The 20,944-nt window shown below is 55.5% G+C and overlaps 1 protein-coding gene across 1 annotated transcript; it reads left to right on the top strand.

Annotated features, from left to right (window-relative positions):
• Nucleotides 1–5,888: 5,888 nt before the first annotated feature.
• ZMAT5 (zinc finger matrin-type 5) lies at nt 5,889–20,635 on the top strand. The gene is made up of 5 exons (XM_032883360.1): nt 5,889–6,156; nt 10,827–10,889; nt 12,270–12,350; nt 14,613–14,724; nt 20,269–20,635. The coding sequence occupies exons 1-5, from the start codon at nt 6,030–6,032 to the stop codon at nt 20,396–20,398; spliced, it is 513 nt and encodes a 170-aa protein (XP_032739251.1). The 5' UTR covers nt 5,889–6,029; the 3' UTR covers nt 20,399–20,635.
• The last annotated feature ends 309 nt before the right edge of the window (nt 20,636–20,944 follow it).

The following is a 20,944-nucleotide window of genomic DNA, read 5'->3' as shown; positions in this document are numbered from 1 at the left end:
CTGTGAAATGGACACCTTGACATCTGCTCAAAGGGTCCCTGTGATGATCAAATAAGGGAACGAAAGCCAGGTGCCTAGCACGCAGGAATCTGATGCAGTCTTCCCTTCCCCCATCCCACCCCCATTCTCTTTTTTTTCCTCGACCCCACAGTGTCTCCTTGAGGGAAGACCCAGAAGACTGAGGTCAGGTGCCACAGATGGCCCGGTGTGGGTCAAGTCAGTAGAGCAGGGCTCTGCTGGAGACAGGAGTCCTGCAGGGAGGGCGGTGGTGGCAGCGAGAGACTCGTCTTCAGGACCTTCTGTGTCTCTCCTCTGCCCATCCTTGTCCTGGTCCCTAGATCCGCAGTGGAGGAGAAGAGGGTCTGGGAGCTATAGGTGAGCAGAGGGCAAGAGGCCTCAGGTTCTGTGGGTGGCTCCTTCCACAGGCAGTGGCATGTGCAATGCTGTGTTCCTGGTGCTGGGGTGCAGCAGGACAGATAGATCTCTCTGCCTTCACGGGACCCACATATAGTGTAGTGGGGAGGCAGACATACATGACAGTAAAGCAGCAGGTGAGGTGAGACGAGCTAGGGGAAACAGCATGTCATAAGGGGGGCAGAGTGCCTGCGGCTGCCACTCTTGTATCCGGTGGTCTGGGCAGGCTCACCGGGAGAGCGAGGGAGTGAGCTGCCTGGGTGGCCTTAGTACCAGCAGTTAGAACCTCCGTTCTCTGAGCACTAACTATATGGTAGGCATCCTAATAGACCACTGCCTTTATCAATCCACAATAGCAATGGGGGTCCCTAGATTAGAGCTAAGGACACGCACAGGGGGATGAAATAACTTTCTAGAGTTCACCTAGCTGATGAGTGGCAGACCTGGGATTCAAACCCACACCTGTGTGACCCCAGGGGTTGTCCCACTGGCCTCAACCTGCTGCCCTTTGGCCATAGGGAGCCACCTTGTCACCTGGTGAAGCTCCAGGGAGCCAGCAGCTGCTGTTGCAAACATGGACCCGATCCCTGAGAATGGGCAGGTGGCACTGTCTCCGTTTCCAGCAAGGCAGGATGGTGCCTTGTTCATAGCCGCTGACCGCACCAGTCCCAGAGGATGAGGATGAATCACGGCTGAGAGGGCCAGCTTAGTCAGTGCCCCCTGCTGGTGTCTGGGCGCCTTTGGAGATGTCCAGCTGTCTCCGCCACCCCCTTCCCTGACCTCCCACTCAGGGCTTCCAAGTGCGGTGGTGCAGGCTGTGCCTTGTGCAAGGACACCTGGCTGAGGGGTGAGTCGGAGTGAGATAAGCTCTGCTTGCCAGATGCCAAATACGCAGTGGCAGGGCACCGTATCTGTCTGGAGAATTCTGCACCAGCACCTTTTCCTAATGTGCGCCAAGGCGCTAGAGAGGGAGGCAGTTGGGTCAGGACCGCTAGAAGCTCACAGCTGGCTGCTGTCAGGGCAAGGTCACCTTGCTGAAGCCCAGCTCCTGCCCAGGACCTCAGCCTCCCTGGGGACTGGCCTGCTGGGAAGTGGGATGCACAGATTGCCCTGGAGCTCGATTGCTCCCCTTGACACCATTCCCGGGCTGTACGGGCTCTGCAGAGCTGCTGTTCAGGGCAGGCGTCTGGGCCCATCATGAAGGCTGAAGTCCGGTCCCACCTCTGCCTTGTGCTGTGTGCTTTGGGCAACCGACTTACCCACTCCTGGCCTCACCTTTCCTCATCTGTCATACGGACCAGCTGCCCCCAGTTGTCACTTGGACACTGACATCCTGTTCCTTGTTCCGAGCCTCAGTTTTCTGAAATACAGGCCTTTGGAAGACCAGTAATAATGATGGGTGATGCTGGCTGTTGTTTCTTGAGGGGCCCCTGGGGGCCAGGCTCTGCTAAGTCAAGTATGTGTGCACAGATGAGCTGATTCTCAGAACAATCCCTGAGGTGGTCCCTGTTACTATCCCAGTTTTCATAGTAGGAAGCTGAGCACAGAATTAGAAAGCAGTGGCACCTGGATTTAAACGTGGCTGTCTGGAGAGGCCCTTAGAGATCACCTGGTCTAGCTGCCCGCCTCCCCCTTCACACATGGGGAGACTGAGACCCCGAGTGGGCAAATGACAGAGCCACAACCTCACCTAGCGGAGCTGGGAGAAGAGCGCGGGGTGCATTGACCCACCATGGACAGCTGAGTGCTGCCCCTGTGCCAGGTGCAGGGGGGGCAGAGGAAGGAAGGTGTGGGTGGGCGCTTCTCCGCTGAGGTTCATGCATGTGAGAGAGAGGAGGAAACGTGTTTCTCTCTCTCTCTCTCTCTCTCTCTCTCTCACACACACACACACACACACACACAGTGTCCACTGCCAAGAGGCTCATTATATGACTTCAGGGAGGCGTTCCCAGCAAGTCCAAGTGAGGAGGAAACTTCACACACACACTCTCTCTCTCTCTTTCTTTCTCTCCCCCCCACCCTCCACTGCCAAGGGGCTCATCATTTCCAGTCCAAGTGCAGGCACCGCGAGAGCTGCTCTGACTTTCTTTCCTGGAAGTGTGACTTGGGGTCCCTCGTGGCACCACTCTGAGCCCCAGTCTTCTCCTTCGCAAGTGGGCTTATAACACATACCTCTTGGGTTTGGAGGGGGGCCTGTGGTCCCCAGGGTATAGTAACTGATTAAAAAGGAGAGCAGTCAGGGGTGCCTGGGTGGCTCAGTGGGTTAAGCCTCTGCCTTCGTCTCAGGTCATGGTCTCAGGGTCCTGGGATCGAGCTCCATGTCAGGCTCTCTGCTTGGCAGGGAGCCTGTTTCCCCCCCTCTCCACCTGCCTCTCTGCCTACTTGTGACCCCTCTCTCTTGGCCTGCCCCTCTGCCTACTTGTGATCTCTCTCTCTCTGTGTCAAATAAATAAAATCTTTAAAAAAAAAAAGAAAAAGAAAAAAGGAGAGCAGTCAGCAGCGTGATTTGTTGGGAGGAGGCTTTCCTAAGCCATGAGGAGCGTGGGCTCTAGAGCCACCCTGCCTGGATTCTGAACCCAGTTTGGCTGCTTTCCAGCCCTGTGACCTTGGCTAAGGCACTTTGCTTTTTGGAGCCTCAGTGCCCTCATCTGAAGAAGTGGAGTAGGTCCTGCCTCACAGGTTGTCCTTAGGATTAAATGAGATGATGCGTTGTAAAGCTCTTAGCCTCATGCCACACTAGTAGGTGCTCAGTAAATCAAATAGTAGGTGACATTTCTTTACCACTTGCTACATGCTGGACTTTATTAGTGTCATTTGTGTTTCCATTACTCTCATTAACATTTCAGTTGGATTACCAAACTTCTGTTTACTGCTCTGCAGGCAATCAGCTAACCCGTCAGACCCCCTGTCTCACATTCCTGCAGCAAAAGGAGAGGGTGGGAGAGGTCCAAGGTCACCTGGCCAGCCTTGTGCCCTGTGTGGTTTTGTTCAGCCAAGACTGCCGCAGAGCCAGCGCTCTATCTCTGCCTCCCAGAGGGACCCCCTCCCCTCCCCATGACTCTCCAGAGCCAGCAGCTCTCCAGAGCTTGAGGCCTCGTGAATGGCTTGGTTAAGCACTCGGCCGTTAAACGTTCATCTCTTACAATTTCAATCCAATTCCTATAAGTTTATTGGCAAGACGGGGTGTATTAGAGCTGCCAAATTTAATATATCAAGTCCATGTGTCTGGGATGTGGTTTCTCAGCAGTAATAGAAGAAGAGAGGTTTTATACGTTTTCATTTTGAATGACTGTTCCCGATCCCATTACAGCCCTTGACTTAATGGCTGCTATCCCTGTCTGCCGCAGGAAAGGCCTCCATCGACCCACCTGGCTGCCTGGACTGTCCAGGGGGCTTGTTTGTCTCTGTCTCTCTCCCCCTTCTCTTCTTCCCAAGATGCATTCCCCCATCCATCTGCCCTGTGGTCAGGTCCCAGCCGTATCTTTAATTTGCTAAGTCCTGGGAGTTGTGCTTTTGCTGTTAGCCTGGCTTGCTTAGGGAAGTCATTTTCCATCCTCTTCTGGGCCTCTGCTCTGGGAAACGAGGGATCAGACTGTAGGACCTGAAGAGTGAGAGGGTAGTCTGGGCTCAGCCTTTGCATATCTCACTTGGCAGCCCAGAGTAGACCCATTCATCCTCTTGTCTCGTGTCAGTAAACCTGGGGACCCAAGGGCAGCCCTGACACTCAGAATTACCCCTTGCCTATGGCCGGGGATCTCCTGGGTCGGGTGTGGTAGCTATGGTCACCATCGCTGAGGGGTCTTAAGACCCTGAAACATTCTCATTTCCCTCTCTGATTGGTGGGGACCTGCCATCTAAGAGTTTAGCTAATCTCCTGGCGAAACTGTTTGCATTTCTGCCTGAGCCTTCTGGCTTCTGTAAGCTTTGAGCTGGCTCAGGAAGAGAGGACACCCAGCAGTGGGATTTTTAGGGCATCTGGATTTTGCGTTTTCATCAGCTGTGTGACCTTGGGCAAATCACTTCCTTTCTGTGAACCTCAGTTGTCCTGTAGGGAAAGTGGGAATTAATCCGTTTACTCAACAAATATTGGTTGCCTACTCTGTACTGTGCACCACTTTGGGTAGTGGGGCTCCAGCAGTAAACAAAACAAAAATATACCCGCCTGCGTGGATTTATAGTTTTGTTGGGAGAAAAAGATAATAAGCATAACAAGTAACTTATTACTTCAAAGGTGATAAAAATGAAGCAGGGAATGGGGAAAGCTAAGTAAATTCTGCAATTTTAAATAAAGCCCTCATAGGAGATTACTGAGAAGATAGTATTTGAGTGAAGATTGAAGGAATCCAGTGAGCAGGGTCGCAAGGGAGAGCATCCCAGCAGAGGGACCAGCAGGACCAGATGTATGAGGTGGCGGGGTGCCTGGCAGGTGCGAGAAGCAGAGATGAGGCTGATGTGGCCAGACTGGAGAGAAGAGGAGAGAGGAGGTCAGAGGTGGACTTGGGAGGGCTGGGGGGAAGGTGGGGAAGTGGCCAGAGGGTGTAAGGCGGTGGCTCTCCAGCCTGGTTGCATAGAATTCCCTGGGGAACTTTACAGAAATGCTGAGGCCTAGGTCTCACCCTTGAAGTTCCGTGATCACTGGCCCTGGGATGGAGGCTGGGCATCAGAATTGTTGCCTGGAATGAGGCCTCGCAGGCGTACTCATTGGCCCGTGTAGTTCCTTCCAGGTTGTTCTGGAGTTTAAATGAGGCGTGTGTAACCAGAGCCTTCATTACACTGGCCTTCAGGCCATGCTCAGTTGGGGGCTGTGCTGCATGCTGTTGTTTCAGAATGTAGGTGAGGTCCAGAGCTCACTGTCAAGAATTCTCGAGACATCTTTGGTGCAAAAGAAGTGATCTTATTAAAGCATGGGGACAGGACCAGGGGGCAGCAAAGCTGCTGCACTGGGGTTGTGAGGAGTGGCTGGTGATATACTTGGGAGTTGGGGGATGTAAGGAAAAAGAGAGGGGTCCCAAAGGACTTTCATATGCTAATGAAGACCCTCTGGGATGCTGGAGGCCTGGCTATTGTCCAGCTAAGGTTGTTTTTCCTTCTGTAAGGTGTTAACGTTAAGATAGTTGGGAGTTTCCAGAAGGAATGTTACTCTCTATGTATCCCAAGTACTTGTGAATGGGCTGCAGGTTATAAAGAAATTTAATTTTATTTACATTCCCTTCTGCCTTTGTTTCCCACATCACTGTGGAGGGGAGGGTGATGTTCGGGCTCCAGGAAATTGAGTCTATGGGTCTCTGAAATTTAGCCAACTGATAAGAATGCTTTTTCTTTGTGAATCGCTAAGATATTTGTACAGTGAGGGAGACTCCTGTCCCACATCCCGCAGGACGGTGATCGCTGTCAGTTAACCATTTGTTTCTTCCTTCCCTTCGTTTTAGGGCAGCCGGGAGTGCCCCGAGGCATGTCACACAGACCCCCCCCTGGCGGGTGCCAGGTATCAGCCTCTGCTTTGTCCTCAGCCTGCCTCCTCCGTCACCACTGCAGGCTTTGGTGCCTGGCCCTTCCTCCCTACTCTTGACCAGGCGCTTCGGCTTCTCTAGCAGCAGCACCCGGCATAGCCTGCCATGGGGAAGCATTACTTCTGTGACTACTGCAACCGCTCCTTCCAGGACAACCTCCACAACCGCAAGAAGCACCTGAATGGGCTGCAGCACCTCAAGGCCAAGAAGGTCTGGTATGACATGTTTCGAGGTGAGCGTTGGCTGGCGGGGCAGCTGCGCCGATGGAGGCCAGCTCTCCGATCTTTCTTATGGGCAGACAAGGAAGTACCGGGGCCAGTGATAGGCTTGGTCAGGGCTCTTGGATGAGCCAAAGAAAGGAAAACTGGGGCCACCGATGGGCCATGCAAGGGGCACGCTGGAATGTGAGCTCCGTTCCCCAGTAATCTTGACCGAGATGGAGGCTCCCTTCTGCCAGCCTCTGGGGATACAGTGGCCAGGAAGAAGGTTTTTCCAGGGAGATAATGTTTGAGCCAACGGTGGGAAAGACAGGGAAAAGCCAGCCTCAGCATTTGGGCAGAGCGTATGCCGAAGCAGTCGGCCACGAACAAAGCATTAGGTGCTGTCTGAGCAGAGGAGAGAAGGTGTGGCTGGACCAGTAGGAGAGGAGGGTGGTAGGGGCTGAAGCCAGTGGCAGGACTGGGGCCGGCTGGTGTAAGTGAAGGCAGTGCTCACGAGCTGCATTTGACAGTGAAGCCCGCCTGCTGCGTGAGTGTGGGGTGCAGAAAATGGCTGTTGAATGACTGGCGGGCCAATTGAATAACCAAGCTGCGGGGAGGGAGGGCTTTCCCGGGAAAGGCTTCTCAGAGCAGGTGCTACCAAAGCCAGTGAGTTCACGCCACAAGCACCTAGTGCAGAGCCTGGCACCTTCGAGGTGCTCGCTGCAAGGGAGCTGCTGGACAGCGAGGGAGACGTTGGGGTGGCCAGCCAGGAGCTGATGAAACAGACAGGGGGCTTGGCGGTGGGGTGGGGATGGGCCCAGAGCTTCTAGAATGTGCTGGGGCAGGGCCAATGCTTCATGAGCCAGGGAGCAGGATTCCTAGAGCAAAAGGAAGGAGCTGAGTCTCAGCAGCTGAGAAGGGAGAAGGACAGAGTCTGCCCTGGTCTGCGAGTGGGAATTCCACTCGTAAGAAGGGAGTGGGCGTTTATGGAGTGCCTGCTGCACTTTTGTGGTTTGTCCTTTGCTTCATCAGCAAATCTCTAAGGCTGAGCTCCGCCCTTCAAGTTAGGATCACCTGGAGACCTTGAAAAAAAAAACTTATTGGTCACCTGAGCCCATCCCCAGAGGCACGTTTGGGGTGGGGCCTTGGCACAGTCTGTTCAGAGCTCTCCCAGACTCATTCCTGAGGAGGAAGCTGAGGCTTGGGTGAGGGAGGGCGGCCAGGCTGCGCAGCAGGCCAGGCATGGCTGAGGTCACAAGGGGCTGGGAGTGGGAACAGAGTGGTACCAGTGGCATAGGGTTCTCCGAGGTGCCTGGTAGGCCTCTGACTCTGGTGTCAGGCAGAGGCTCCCTGCCCCACAAATCCAGTGGGGACTGCGATCTGGCAGGAGCCAGGCCTCAAGATTACCTTGGTGTTTGCTTCCAGCTCCAGAATCTCAGCTGAAGAACAGGTGGGTCTTTGGGTCTAGGGCTGATTGGCAGAGGCTGTTGTATTACTTAAAGAAAGAAAGAAAGAAAGATGAAAGAGTCGGTACCGTAAGCCCCTTCTTGGGGGCCCTGCATTCCCAGTGTCCTCTCACATCCCCCGGCATATTCAATCCTTAGAACAGCTCTACAAGGGAGGCTGGGCAGGTGGGGGTCCCCACTTAAAGGTGGTGACTTCAAGATGGTAGATGATATTCACCCGGGGTCCACAGCAAGCGCAGGAGCTCTTTCCACTTTATGAGGCTTCCCCGAGGCTCCAGCTTGTCTGAGCCAACTGCACAGCACAGACCTTGGGGAGGCACATGGCACCCCAGCCTGGACTAGGATTCAACACCCACTTTGCTCCCAGTTTCATGACCTTAGACAAGTCCCCTCACCCGCAGCGGGACTGACCATGCATCTGCCGTGGCCAGGACAGGTATGAGTGCTGGAGCTAGGCAGGGTGGCTGGCTGTCCCAAGGTGTCACTCACGAACAGTGTTGTCCTGATTCTACCCTGTGTTAAAGAGCCCTAACAACAGTACCCACCTCCTAGGGATGTGACAGGGGCTCAGTGTTTTCATGACGACTGTGTGGCAATAAGGGTTCACTCAGTAGGAACCATGTGGGTCCACAAAAGGATTGGCCTCAGGCCCTTTATCTCAGTGAGCACTTAGTATGTCCTTGGCTCCCAGGGCCTCCTCTCCTAGGCAACTCCACTCCCAGTTATAACGGTGTGTTCTTGGCAGAACCCCTGTCTTGTACAGGCCTCCATGCCCTGCCCACCTGGCCGTCCAAGCCCCAACCACTCTGGCCATTGCAGGTAGTGTCCCTTCAGTGGGCATGCCTTTTCTGCTGTCCTCCATGCCCTCAGCCTAGCCCTTCCATCTCAGAACTCAGCTCAGGCACAGTGTCCTCAGGGTTGCCCTCTCCAGTCCCCAGGCGAGGTCAGGTCATTTGGCTGCATGCTAGCTGTTCCCCTGTTTATGTCCACATGGCTTAGTGTGACTGTTGGACTGGAAGGGAGAAGCAGGTCTGACTTATTCTCCACTAAATCCTCATCCTGGCGTGGTGCCTGGCACACAGGACGTGCTCAGTAAATGTTTGTTAGATGAATATCTAAACGAGCAAGCAAACAAACACCAGGCACCAGGGCAGCTGTTAATTTTGTGAGATGAAGCAAGAAGGACCAATAGGGTCAGATCATGAGGAGCCTTGAATACCAGGTTGGAGGAGCATGCCTTCTTCGCGCAGGCCCTGGTTTCGGGTTCTCAGTCCTGGGTGTCTTTCAGAGTCCCTGAGGAGCTTTTAACAATTCTCATGCTCTCCCTGTCGGCTGAATTAAAGCAGAATCTGAGAAGGATGGGCCCAGGGAATCCCTGTATTTTAAAGGCTGCCTAGTGATTCTGCCATGTGGCTGGGGTCAAGAACCAGGGCGCTGGGCAGCCTAGGACTTTTCTGCCGCACTGAGTCCCCAGGACGCCTTGGCTAAGACTTAGGCTCAGACCCCCACCCCAGCTCAGCTACCCTACCTCTGGGATGTGGAGGTGGGACGGGGCAATGTTCGAATGCCCCGACCAGTGCACCTCCGTGGGACGGTCTGTGGGACCAGCTGGATGGGCTGAGTCTGACAGGCCCAGTGCTGACTGAGGACACCCCGTACCCTACCGGCCCCACCCACACTCCACCGGGTCACCCCCGGAGGGAGTTCTCTCATAACCAACTCCTGACCACAGCAGCCCACCCCCACCGGCTGCCTGGTGCCGGGGAAGGGAGGAAGGGTGAACCTCCCATCAGAGCCGGCCACTTCACCCGCCACCAGGGGAGCCGTGGCCACTCGGGGAAGGACAGGGGCTTTAGACTCACACCAGGGTTCAAACCTGGCGCTGCCGCTTCCTGACGATGTGCCCTTGCCCCTGTTCGAACTTCGGTTTTCCCCTCTGCAAGGTGGGGATGTTAGAGCCGTGCCGTGGGCTCGTGAGGAGGACACGAAATAAGAACTGCTACCGCTCAGCATTGTTCGAGCGTCCACGACAGAGGTTCTGAGCCCCAGCCTCACGTTAGTGTCACCTGGGGAATGTGATGCCGAAGCCACTCCCAGCCCCACTGTCCTGGCAATTGTAATGTGCCCTCAGGCTTGGGATCACCAGGGGCCTCTGCCAAGGGCTCTGTGTCTTATTCGCTTTTCACAGCAACCCTACCAGAGGAGAATTGTGCTCCCATTTTACATGCGGGGCAACAGATCCTTGGAGAGATAAAGCCACTTGCCCGGAGTCAAGTGTACGGGAACTTGGAAACCCTTGGTCTTTCCTCTGCTCCAGTGGCCTCTAGAAAAGGCAGCGGGACCCATGCGGCAAGTGTCCAGCCCAGGCTCCCAGGGCAACATCAGGGCCTCCGAGTCAGAGCCCCTTCCTGTCTTACTCACAGATTTTGACTGATTGATTCTTTACCTACCAAGAAACACACAAAACTTAAATCATAAGTATATGATGAAAATAAAGGTCAAAAAATTGGAGGAAACCAGGGTTAAGGTTTGCTTCTGGAAAGATTGCTGGGAAGTCCTGCGGAGGCCTGCAGCTGGCAGGGCGGAGGAGGGAACAAGAGAGCAGCAGGTTGCAGGCTTGGCCGTGGACCGATGCCTGAGCCCTGGGACTTACTGGTGGGCTTCCTGGGCACCAGGAGGGTTTTTTTAGCTTTCTCTTTTGAAATAATTACAGAGTCACAGAAGTTGCAAAGACAGTATGAGAAGTCTACCATACCAGGATTTAAAACAAAACAAAACGGGTGCCTGGGTAGCTCAGTGGGTTAAAGCCTCTGCCTTCGGCTCAGGTCATGATCTCGGGGTCCTGGGACCCAACCCCACACCGGGCTCTCTGCTCAGCGGGGAGCCTGCTTCCCCTTCTCTCTCTGCCTGCCTCTCTGCCTACTTGTGATCGCTCTATAAAATAAATAAATAAAATATTTTTAAAAAAATAAATAAAACTACCCAGGTGGTTCCGTGGCATGGTTAGGCCAAGAGCCTCAGACCTAAAACTTGGTTCTTGCCTTTGGCTAGGTCTGGGTGGGGAGGAAGGGGCTGAGGTCACCTGAAGCTCAGATGCTTCTGCCCAGCATCCCTACCTGTGGTCATCCCTTCCTACACTCCTCTGTGGGTGGGAACTCTTCCCTTTTCTGATTTCGGGGATAGGAAGTGCCTGTGTGCAGCCTGAGTCTGAACCCGGACCCTCTCTCTTCTTGCAGATGCGGCTGCCATTTTGCTAGATGAACAGAACAAGAGGCCTTGTAGGAAGTTTCTACTGACAGGTAACCTGTTCTACTCAGTTAGGGTCCCCCTTAGGACCAGCATGCCCCATCTGGCCTGCTCAGACCTCTGCGGAGCCTCTCCCCTACCCCAGCCACCACCCAAGCCCAATTTATGGTCTTGGTGTGTCAGCCAGCTGGTCAGTTGGAACTTCCCCAAGGATTGTGCCTTGGGAATGACTTCCAGGGCCTAGTTCCTCAGCTCTTTGGACCTAAAATATGATTTTACCAGCCCACCCAGAACAAGCAAGCACTGGGAGATGGCAAATAAATCTAGGAGACCTTGATGGCTGTGATGGACTGGCTGATTAGGTTAGCCTGGGAGCCCACCCTCCAGCAGGGAGGGCTGGAGATGGTAACAGGTTTGATGAGAAGCTTCAGAATTAGAACCAAGAATGCTAAGTGTTGATTTGACTGCTCAACACTCACCAAATAAAGGTGCATTATACTTCAAAGAGATGAAAACCTCAGTAAGTGAAGGAACCAAGAGCAGATGAAGATAAGGTAGGAAAAAGAAGACAAAGCCAAGAGAATGATTCATTTCCTCCATGCTTGCTTTGAGTTCCTATGTACTCTCTAGGTATTTGGCCCTAAGCTTCCTAATGGCCAAGGCAAAGAGGGGAACCATGGTGATTACCATTAAGTGTGTAAGAGAGCTTGGCCCTGGGGAGAGGTAATGCTGCTGGTTTAAAGAAGACAGGTGAATGGCTGTTTTCCCCTCAGGAGACAGTGCTGCCTCTAGAATGGTCACCAGGACCGCAGGTCAAGGGCCTCCCCAACAGACTTCACTTGGCTGTGAAAACACCACTGGGAGGTTCTGCTGGCTTAAGATACCTGCAGGCTCCTGCTATTTTGAGACATGAGTTGGTCTCCCTGGTTGAGATTCGGAAAGCTCTCCTGGGCTTTGGTGCCTCCTTGATTGAAGCTACAATTGAAACCTTTCTGGGGAGCAGTCCAGTGGCTCATGCGAACCAAATGGGCAGGTGGGCACCAGGCAGAGAGCACAGCAGATGCAAGGGCCTGGATTGAAGAGAGGAAGTGTGACCCTTTCAGGGACCCCCCCACTGTGGTTTGTTGAGGCTGGGGAACAGGGGCCAGGGGCCAGGAAAGTGGTGACAACAGACAAGCCTACAGAGGCCGGTGCACCCCAATCATGGAAGGCTTCGCGATTTGCTTCCCAGGGTCATGAACGGGGCAGAGTGGACCAGACAGGTTGCTCTGGCTGCTTGGGTGGGTGGAGCTAGAGAGAGTCCAAGTTTTTCTTTGGGGGTGGGATTGTTACTCTGTAGACTCTTAAAGCCTTTTGCCCCCACAGGGTGCCCCTCTGCACACGGTGGGAGCTCTTCCAAGTGGTGAGTAACTGTCTTCCCTTCCCTGTTGCAGGCCAGTGTGACTTCGGCTCCAACTGCAGGTTTTCCCACATGTCAGAGAGAGACCTCCAGGAGCTGAGCATCCAGGTGGAGGGTGTGTTTTGGCGGGGACCCTGGGTTGGGGCGTGAAGTGGGTTGCTGGGGGTGGGGTGCCAGATCTGAGGCCCGCAAAACCGCTCTCTGCCTCCCCACCTCCTTCTCCTTTTTTTTTCTTTTTAAATAGATTCTTTTTTTTTTTTTTTCCCCCTCTCAAAGATTTTATTTATTTGCCAGAGAGAGAGAGAGAGAGAGACAAGCAGGGGGAGCAGCAGAGGGAGAAGCAGCCTCCCTGCTGAACAAGGAGCCCAATGCGGGACTCGATCCCCGGACCTGGGATCATGACCTGAGCCAAAGGCAGATGCTTAACTGACTGAGCCACCCAGGCACCCCCTCCTCTTTTGTGGCCATCCTGTGGGAATAAGCTGAGGGCTGCCCCAGGTGATGGGGTGGGTGTCAGAAAGGCCTCCACACCGCTGCAGGCATAGTGGAGAAGGAATGGGGGGCCCCCATCTGTGTTCTCTGTGGGGTTTAAAGTGGTATGTGGGGCTTTCCTGTCCAGAAGCCCTGAAGGGTGTGCCTCAGCCTCATTTGTGCCCTGCTGGACGCCCATTCCTGCATATCCTTCCTCCTTCCCTTCATCAGGCAACATCTATCTCCAGCCCTTACTCAGCACCAGGCAGATCCCCTATTGCATCCTGGGGACAAAGGGATGTCTAGGACACCTTCCCTGCCCTCAGAACTCTCAGGTCTAGTAATTCCAGGGAAGAACAAGTTTAGCTCCCTGTGGAAACTGCCAAGTCTGCTTTTGGGAAATTCACTTCCCATTTCTCCAGTTAGAGAACAAGGCCATTTGCACTTAGATGGTCTTAGTCAATCTTCTCATGCAGCCCCTCATGGAACAGATGGAGAAACTGAAGCTAGCCCAGGGCAGAAGGACCTCACATGAGCACCCCGCAGTGAGAGGCTGATTCTGGCCTCCCAGGGCGCTGCTGCCCACTCTTCCCTCTGTCTGGGTGGCCGCAGGGCAGCAATGCGTGTCCGGGGCAGCTTGGCCTTTGCCCTAATCCCCAGTGGGCCTCACCGCCCCTCCCTCCCCCGCTACCAACCAGTCATAACCTTCAGGCCACGCACTGCTCCGGCCTGGCCCAGACACAGGGTTTCCAGGAGCTCTCCCAGGGCAGAAGTGAGGCCCCACAGGCCTCGCCAGCAAATCCTGGCAGTGGTGGCATCTCCAGCTCTTCACTGTCCGTGGGCTCTCAGGGAACCCTTGGCCCATGGTGGGGAGAGCCTAGGCCAGTGGGCCTGCAGCGGGAGACGGGGCTTGGTAGAGACAGGGATGGGGGAAGCCTGAGAGGGCTGGAAGCAAAGGTGTGCACCCCCTCCCCCCCCGGTTGCACCTCTGATAGTCCTCGCTCTGCCACATCCTCCGTGACCTTGGCACAGGGCTAAACCTCTTGGAGGCAATGTCCTGACGTGTTGTAAAGGTGAAGTAGGATGAAGTGTGTGCAGTGCTAGCCCAGGTCCTGGCCCCCTCGTTGGTGCCCAAGTCGGATTGTTTTCCTCTGGCCCCCAGGCCCTATCCCACATCCTCCCAGAGATCCTGACCCATCTCACACTCAGCTTGTTTGAACCATTGACTCACTTTGAAGTGAGCAGAGGTTCTTACAGGATATTTTATGAGAAGAGAAACCAGGATGGGGCACCTGGGTGGCTCAGTCGGATGGACATCTGCCTTCATCTCGGGTTGTGATCCCAGGGTCCTGGGATCGAGCCCCACATCAGGCTCCCTGCTCAGCGGGAAGCCTACTTCTCCCTCTGCTGTGCTCACTCTCTCAATCTCTCTCTCTCTCTTTCTGGCAAATAAATACAATTTAAAAAGAAAGAAAGGAAAAAGGAAAGAAAAGGAAACCAGGAAGCTGAGGCTTCTTCCCCTGCCAAGGATCAGAGAGACCTGGCAGGCAGCAGAGCAGAGACCCAAATCCTGCCCTGCCCTGGTCTGCAACCCACGTTGCCTCTCTGCCCCCAGGTTTGGGCCCCTCCTGAAGACCAGGCTCTCTAATGCTTTATCATGTGTCCAACTGCAAAAAGCTTGGGAGGCAGCCGGTGTTTTATCTCCACTTAATGAGGAAGCAGAGTGAGACCCAGAGGGGCAGGCCTCGGAAGGGAGCCGCATGGTAGGGACTGCCCAGTGGTTCTGCTCCTGGCCTCCCAGCTTGTGCACTCATCCCCAGGAAGGTTCTGGCTGCTTTGTGGGAGGTTGGGGTCCAGCCAGGGGTGATTATGCCCCTCACTCACCTCTGTTTCCCTATCTTCACAGAGGAGAGGCGGGCCAGGGAGTGGCCACTAGATGTCGTCGAGCTCCCCGAGGGCCGTCTGGAAGACTGGTTGGAAAAGAGAGCCAAGCGGCTGAGCTCAGCTCCAAGCAGCAGGTACAGTCCTGTGGGTCCCCGTCTCCTATGCCCTCTGGGATAGTACGCTAGCCAGCCTGCCCTCACTGGAAGTCAAGTCGTCTCCATGAACTGCCTTGGCCCAGGGACCAGACATGGATGCCCCCACAGAGCTCCTCAAGGGAGGAGCCACACTGGGACTCTTGGGTCCCCAGGCCCAGGCGAAAGGCTGAGGGGCACTCGTTTAAGGGTTCTTTTCCCGAGCCCCATTCTCCCGCCTTGGTGGCTCCTCCCTTAATTGGCATCTGTGCTGGCTGAAGGGGAAGCAGGTGGCCAGGCCAGCCTGACTGGACATCACCAAGTCCATTGCCAGAGGGAGGGGCCTGATTGTGGTTCTGGAAACCCACAGGGTGCCAGTCACTGAGCTGTCTCCTCTCGGGCCCTGCCAGATAGGCGCGGTTACCCCAACCTTGCAGAAGGGGAGGTAAGGGTGTGACTTGCCCAAGGGCACACGGCCAAAAGGCAGAGCTGGGATTACTCAGAGATGTGACTAGCTCACTCTCATTGTCCCACTGCCTCCTTGAGGAGGGGGCTGGGGCGGCTGGGCCTCGCTGCTGCCAGGGCCTGGCACTCAGTATGCTCAGAAGTAGGTGGAGCACCCTGGGTCAGGGGCCCTCAGGTGTGCGCTGCCTGCGGTCCCAGGGCTCCTGGGCTCTTCTTCCTGGTGTTGAAGGAGGGAGAGAGCAGGGAAGGGGCTACCAGATGTGCCTGTGAGCTCCCTGTGACTTTGTAAAGCTGCTTGCACTGGGCTGCCTTACTTTGCCTGTCTTGCAATGGGGCTTCAGACCCTATTGTCTCTGTGGTGTGGTCCATTGCAACAGTGGCCTGGCCTGGGCTGACGGAACCTGGCTGGACAGTTGAGGGTGAGGCCTTGCCTCTGAGCCCTGCCAGGAGGTAGGGGCTAAACTTCTGGTGTTCTCTCCATGTCCCCATGGAGAGAGCTTTTTGTTAAACCATTTTAAGATTAACCTTTAGTTGTTGGGTTTTTTGTTTTTTGTTTGAGAGAGTGTGAGTTGCAGTTGTGATGGGGCGCGACAGAGAGAGAGGGAGAATCTTAAGCAGGCTCCACACCTTGCATGGAGCCTGATGCAGGGCTCAATCTCACGACCCTGAAATCTGAGCCAAAATCAAGAGTCAGGTCCTTAACTAACTGAGCCACCCAGGCACCCCAACTTTTAATTGTTTCTTAGCTGTTTTAGATCTGCGTCATTTTGTCCCCTCACCTAAAAACAATACAGTACAGACACATATGTTAGAGTGTTATGTCCGTCCCTTTTGGTTCTGTCTGAGGTGGTTGTGATTTGGGTCAGGGGAGTGCCCCTTTGGGACTTGTCCAGGGATCCATGTCTCGAGCCCCAGGCCCCATCAGCCGTGTGTCAGAGGGCTGGGGCTGGTTGGAGGGACCCAGAGAGTTCTAAGGCCTTCCCCACTCTCCTCCTGCTTGGACCTGGCTACCTGTGGCTCTCAGCTGTGCTCCCCACTCGCCTCCCTGCTCTGACTTGGTGCATATTCTGTTGGGAGGGAGCACCGAAAGCCTGGGTACCTCCTGAGCTTTTCACAAGGCTCAGGAAGACCCAGTCCCTGGGCTGGCCCAAGTGTAGGAGTGGGTAGAGACGGGTGACCAGAATTCCCCACCTAGGGACAGATGTGTCCCAGTGCTATCCAGTGCAGGATGCTTGTGACCATGAGACTCAGAAGACTGGGGGATGAGGTGGAGAAACTGAGGCTGAATGATAGGCCCAGAGTCTCAGGTAGCGGTGGTAAGCATTGATAATCAGGGGTGCTAGGTGCTGTGGTATGCCGGGCCCTTGGCCCTGGGCATTTAAGGGCATTGGTGCCCCTGGTTTGTGGCTGAGGGATCTCAACCCCTCCAGAGGAGTGTGAACATCCTGGTCCCACACCTGCTATTTTCAGCAGCACTGAGCTGTCACTTGAGAAAGAGCTGAAGCCCCTGCTTGGTCTAGACCCTGGGCCACCTCTGTCACCAAGGGCCCCCACCAAGCTGGACGTCTGGAGTAGTAGTGACAGCAGCCAGCTGCTGGGACAGCAGTCGCTATTTCTGGGGTGCGGCCTGCAACCGGGGACCACCCTAAGCTCTAGGGAGTGTCAGACCTGTCCTTTGTGCCCCTCATGCCCTGGGCACTCGAGCTGGCCCTTTCCAGAGGACCTGTTTTTCCCAGCAATCCCTTGTCCTCTGTGCCTGTGTACCTTTCCACCTGCCTCCCGAGGGCTCAGAGGCAGAATGGATTGCTATTGGGGCAGAGCAGGCCTCTCTGGCCTTAAGAAAAACGTTGCTGGAAGGGAGGTGACCATTTATTACCTTGGCTGTCACTGCTTCGGTGTTCCTCAAGCCCTCTCCCATAGGGCGGTCTCAGGAAGGAGAGCCCCTTAGTCCGCAGTCCATGGGTGTTGGGCTCTGCGCCTCCACTGGTGGCAGGGCCCCTGCTGGGTCAGGGGATTCAAGTTCCCGGGCTGCTTTGTCCTGGTCCCTGAGTCTCTTACCCTGGAAGCAGCCCCACAGAGACCGTTCCCTCTGTGCCCATCACGTACCCCAGCTTCCCCCACGGACGCAGCAGTCCCTCCCGGTCTCCCACCTAGACTCTGCCCCTCCTGACTGTCCTCCACAGAACAGCCCCAGCCCGCTTCTAAAACACTTCCAGGCCCTGACCTGGCCCCGACCCCTGCGTCAACCCTCCTGGGCTTCCTCGACCTCAGGGACTCTGCACTCTGCCACCCAGCTCGACAGACCTCAGGGAAGCCCAAGCCCATGCAGTCCCCTCACCTTTCTCATGTGGCATCTGTCAGTCCCTCGGGATGCTGGCAGCTTCTTGGATGTGGTGGGCATTTCTGGTGTGGTGCAGCACGTGTACACTACTCTGTCTGCCTGGAACTGCCTCCCCACCTCTGCCTGGCAAAGCAGACTCATCCTTCAGGCTTTAGCTAAGACGCCCCTCTCTCGGTGCCAAGCTCACATTGTTGCCGTTCAGGCTTGGCGCAGGCTCAGGCCATGTTGACTGCATCTGAGCATGTAGGGGAGCAGGGTCCCTGGCCTGGAGGACTATTCCCTGGGTGTTGGTGCTGTGGACCCCTTCTGGGGACCAGTCTGGTGGCTCCTCTTCTCTGGGTGTGTTTCCTCCCCAGCGGTACAGGGCAAAGATGGCTGCCTGGTCCCCATGGGGCCACCTGCACCTGAGGGCTCCAACCCCATGGCCTTAGCCATGGCTTCGAGGTGTACCAGGCCAACCCTTCTTGTAAAAGGGGGAAATAGAGGCCCTGTGAGCCCCCAGCCTGGCACATGGCACCATCCTTCTTGGCCCACTGACCCTGAGGGATCTGCCCAGAGCAGACAGTGGCAAGAGGGAGAGGCTGGCCTCAGACGTGGACTAATCCCCCGGCAAGGCCAGTGCTTGTCCCTGTTTTCCATTGTTGGCTCTTCAGATTGTGACTTTATCCCTCTTAATCTCCCCCTTTTGCACCCCTCTTCTGACTGGCGCTACTGTTCCAGCCCAGGCGCTTCCCTAAGACTCTTTTCTTCAGCTCAGAACCGTGACTGGGGAAAAGCAAAAGAGAGCTGCTCCTGTCCTTGCGCCGGGGGCACACAGGCCATGAGAGAGGCCACAGTCGGCCTTGTGCACCCCAGTGTCCCGTGCGCTCTGTGTGGGACAGGAGGGGTGTGCTCCAAGAGCTCAGGGGCCCTGAGAATGTGTCCATGTCTGAGCCCATGAAGGGGCTGCCCTTATGCTGGTGGGAGGCCCCAGCTGCCCAGGAATCGGCCCCATCTTCTAGAGAAGGGTCTGGGGCTCACGGGAAGGGGTTCGCCAGGATCACACCCTCTCTGCAGAGAATTGCAGTCACTTTAACCCTGCAGGAAGCCTGGGGTTGGCTGGCAGCTGGGGCTCTCCCTTCCAGCAACGGCGGAGCTCCCCCACTCCCACCCTTCTCTGCAGCTGGCGGAGTTTATGAAGTCTCCTCAGTGCCATAAATCACGTTGGGAGCTGCTTCCCGCACTCTCCAGCAGGCAGCGAGCGGCTAAGCAGGGGATTTCCCTGGCCTCTTGTACCAGGAGGCCGCCTGAAGTCCTCAAGTGTGCTCCCTCCTGCGGGTCAGGCCCCAAGAGTGTCAGGCTCGGGGGCGGTGGTGGCGGCAAGGCAAACTCCCAGGGATCCTGACCCCAGCCACCACCTCTGCATCGGAGGCCTGAGGCCTCTCCAAACCTCTCAGAGGCCCAGGACTTTCCCCCTTGGCAGAGGGCTGGATCCCAGCCTCCACTGAGAGCTGGGCCCGCGGCCTGGAGGCAGTGTCTGGAGCCCACATCCACGTTGCCCGTTAGCCCTTAATCCCCCAATCCCTGACTGTGTGTGACTGACTCTTCACCCCTCAGTTGCCTCATCTATCAAATGGGGTTCACATGAAGGTGCTTGAGGTTTCTCTAGACCTTGGTGTCTGGCCCAAGGCAGTGCCTAGTCAGTAAGGACACTCAGCGTGACTCGTCGTCGTCAGCAGACATTCACTGAGTGGCCTCCCTGCGCCAGGCCTGGCTCTGGCTCCTGGGGGACCGGCGGACACCACCCCTAGCCTCCTGGTCTCTTCCACATGAGAGCTCCAGTCCCACAGGGGAGACATGAGCTCTCCGGTGAGTTCAAAGTGCTCCGTAGCCGGTGGGGGGCATGGAGGCCCTGCAACAGCGGACTGGGTGGGGATTAAGTCCAGAAGCATTGGAATGTGGAGCTGGGGGAGCGAGGGAGGGGCGGGGACTGCCTTTGCACCTGTCTGCTCCCTGAGGACAGGCAGCCCCTGGCTGGGCACCCAGGGCAGATGCTCCACATAGGCCCTGGGTTCCCAGGTGACCGCTCCAGGGGAAGGAGAGTGAGCTGCATGAGAAATGAGGCTTTTTTAAAAAAGTTTAGACAATATTTTTTTTTCTGATTTCCAAGGCTTGCATGCTTGTAAAACTTTTCTTGAAAAGTATAAAGGAAGTAAAAAAGTCACCCATAACTACACCACGCAGATAGAACCACTGTTAACATTTTGCTTTGTCTTCCAGGGTTGTTTTTTTTTTTTTTTATGCATTTATATATGTTATATATCTTTAAACAAAAATAGTATCATGCTATATACATTATTTTATAAGCTGCTTTTTCTCTCTACTCACACAGTACATCATCACACCTTTCCTTATCAGTGCATACAAAGCTGCCTTCACCATTACTCGGGCTGCTTAGCATTCGCTGCTGTGGTCGTGCAGGTGTGTTTAATCAGTCCCCCACAGGTGAACACAGGTTTTTTTCTGCTTCTTGTAGCTCAGTCTCTCCCCACAGCTCTGCTGTTTCATCTGGGCTCATTCCTGGAGGTGAGATTGCTGGCTCGAAGGGTCTGCGTGTTTTTGAGGCTCCACCTTCCAGAAAGGTCACTCAAGCAGCTGACCGTAGCTGGGGTGGTGGGGAGAGGGGGTACTCGGGGGAGGTGGCCCAGCCCGGGCCAGGGCTGGGCCCCATTCTCATTTTCTGACTTTCTCCTCCTCTCTAGGGCGGAACCCATGAGAACCACCATCTTCCAGTACCCCATAGGCTGGCCGCCGGTCCAGGAGCTGCCTCCATCCCTGCGGGCACCCCCACCCGGGGGGTGGCCCCTGCAGCCCAGCGTCCAGTGGGGCTGAGCCTCTCATCCCCACCTGACACCCCTCGGGTCAGTTTCGGTGTCAATCACGATACAGATGAGGGCCCCTCCTGGGGACACGGGAGGCCCCCGCCCACTGCCTCCTGAAGCCATTGGTCCTAGCCCCAGTCCTAGCTTTGCTCTAGGCAGTTACACCCTCCTGCCCTCATGGGACATCCTGAGAAGATGGATGAGAAAACTTCCTTCTGGGTGTTTATAAAGAAAGTCTGTCACCATGGTGGTGTGTTTCGTCCTTGGCCAGCGCCGTCAGCTCTGCTCCCCAAACCCCTGGTCCGAGGACGGGCGGGACTGGAGTTGAGATGAGGTCCTCTGCTGGGTGAGGAGCGCTGTTGCCCTTCTCCTGGGAGGGCCGGCAGGGGCTCAGCACAGCTGGGCAGAGGGTGTGCCAGTGTGGTTGGGATGGTCACCTGGGTGTAAGGGGACTCCGAATCTGGGAGAAGAACTCAGGGACTCCGTCCGCTGTCTCCAGTCCCCATATCTGCCCATACTGAGCTGCTGCCCGAACGTGAGATGGCAGAACCGGGGC

Source organism: Lontra canadensis, unplaced genomic scaffold, assembly GCF_010015895.1.
Source record: "Lontra canadensis isolate GAN:19392208 unplaced genomic scaffold, GSC_riverotter_1.0 scaffold87, whole genome shotgun sequence".
Taxonomy (NCBI): domain Eukaryota; kingdom Metazoa; phylum Chordata; class Mammalia; order Carnivora; family Mustelidae; genus Lontra; species Lontra canadensis.
The sequence above is the reverse complement of the archived record's forward strand: the minus strand, read 5'-3'. Positions and strand labels throughout refer to the sequence as shown.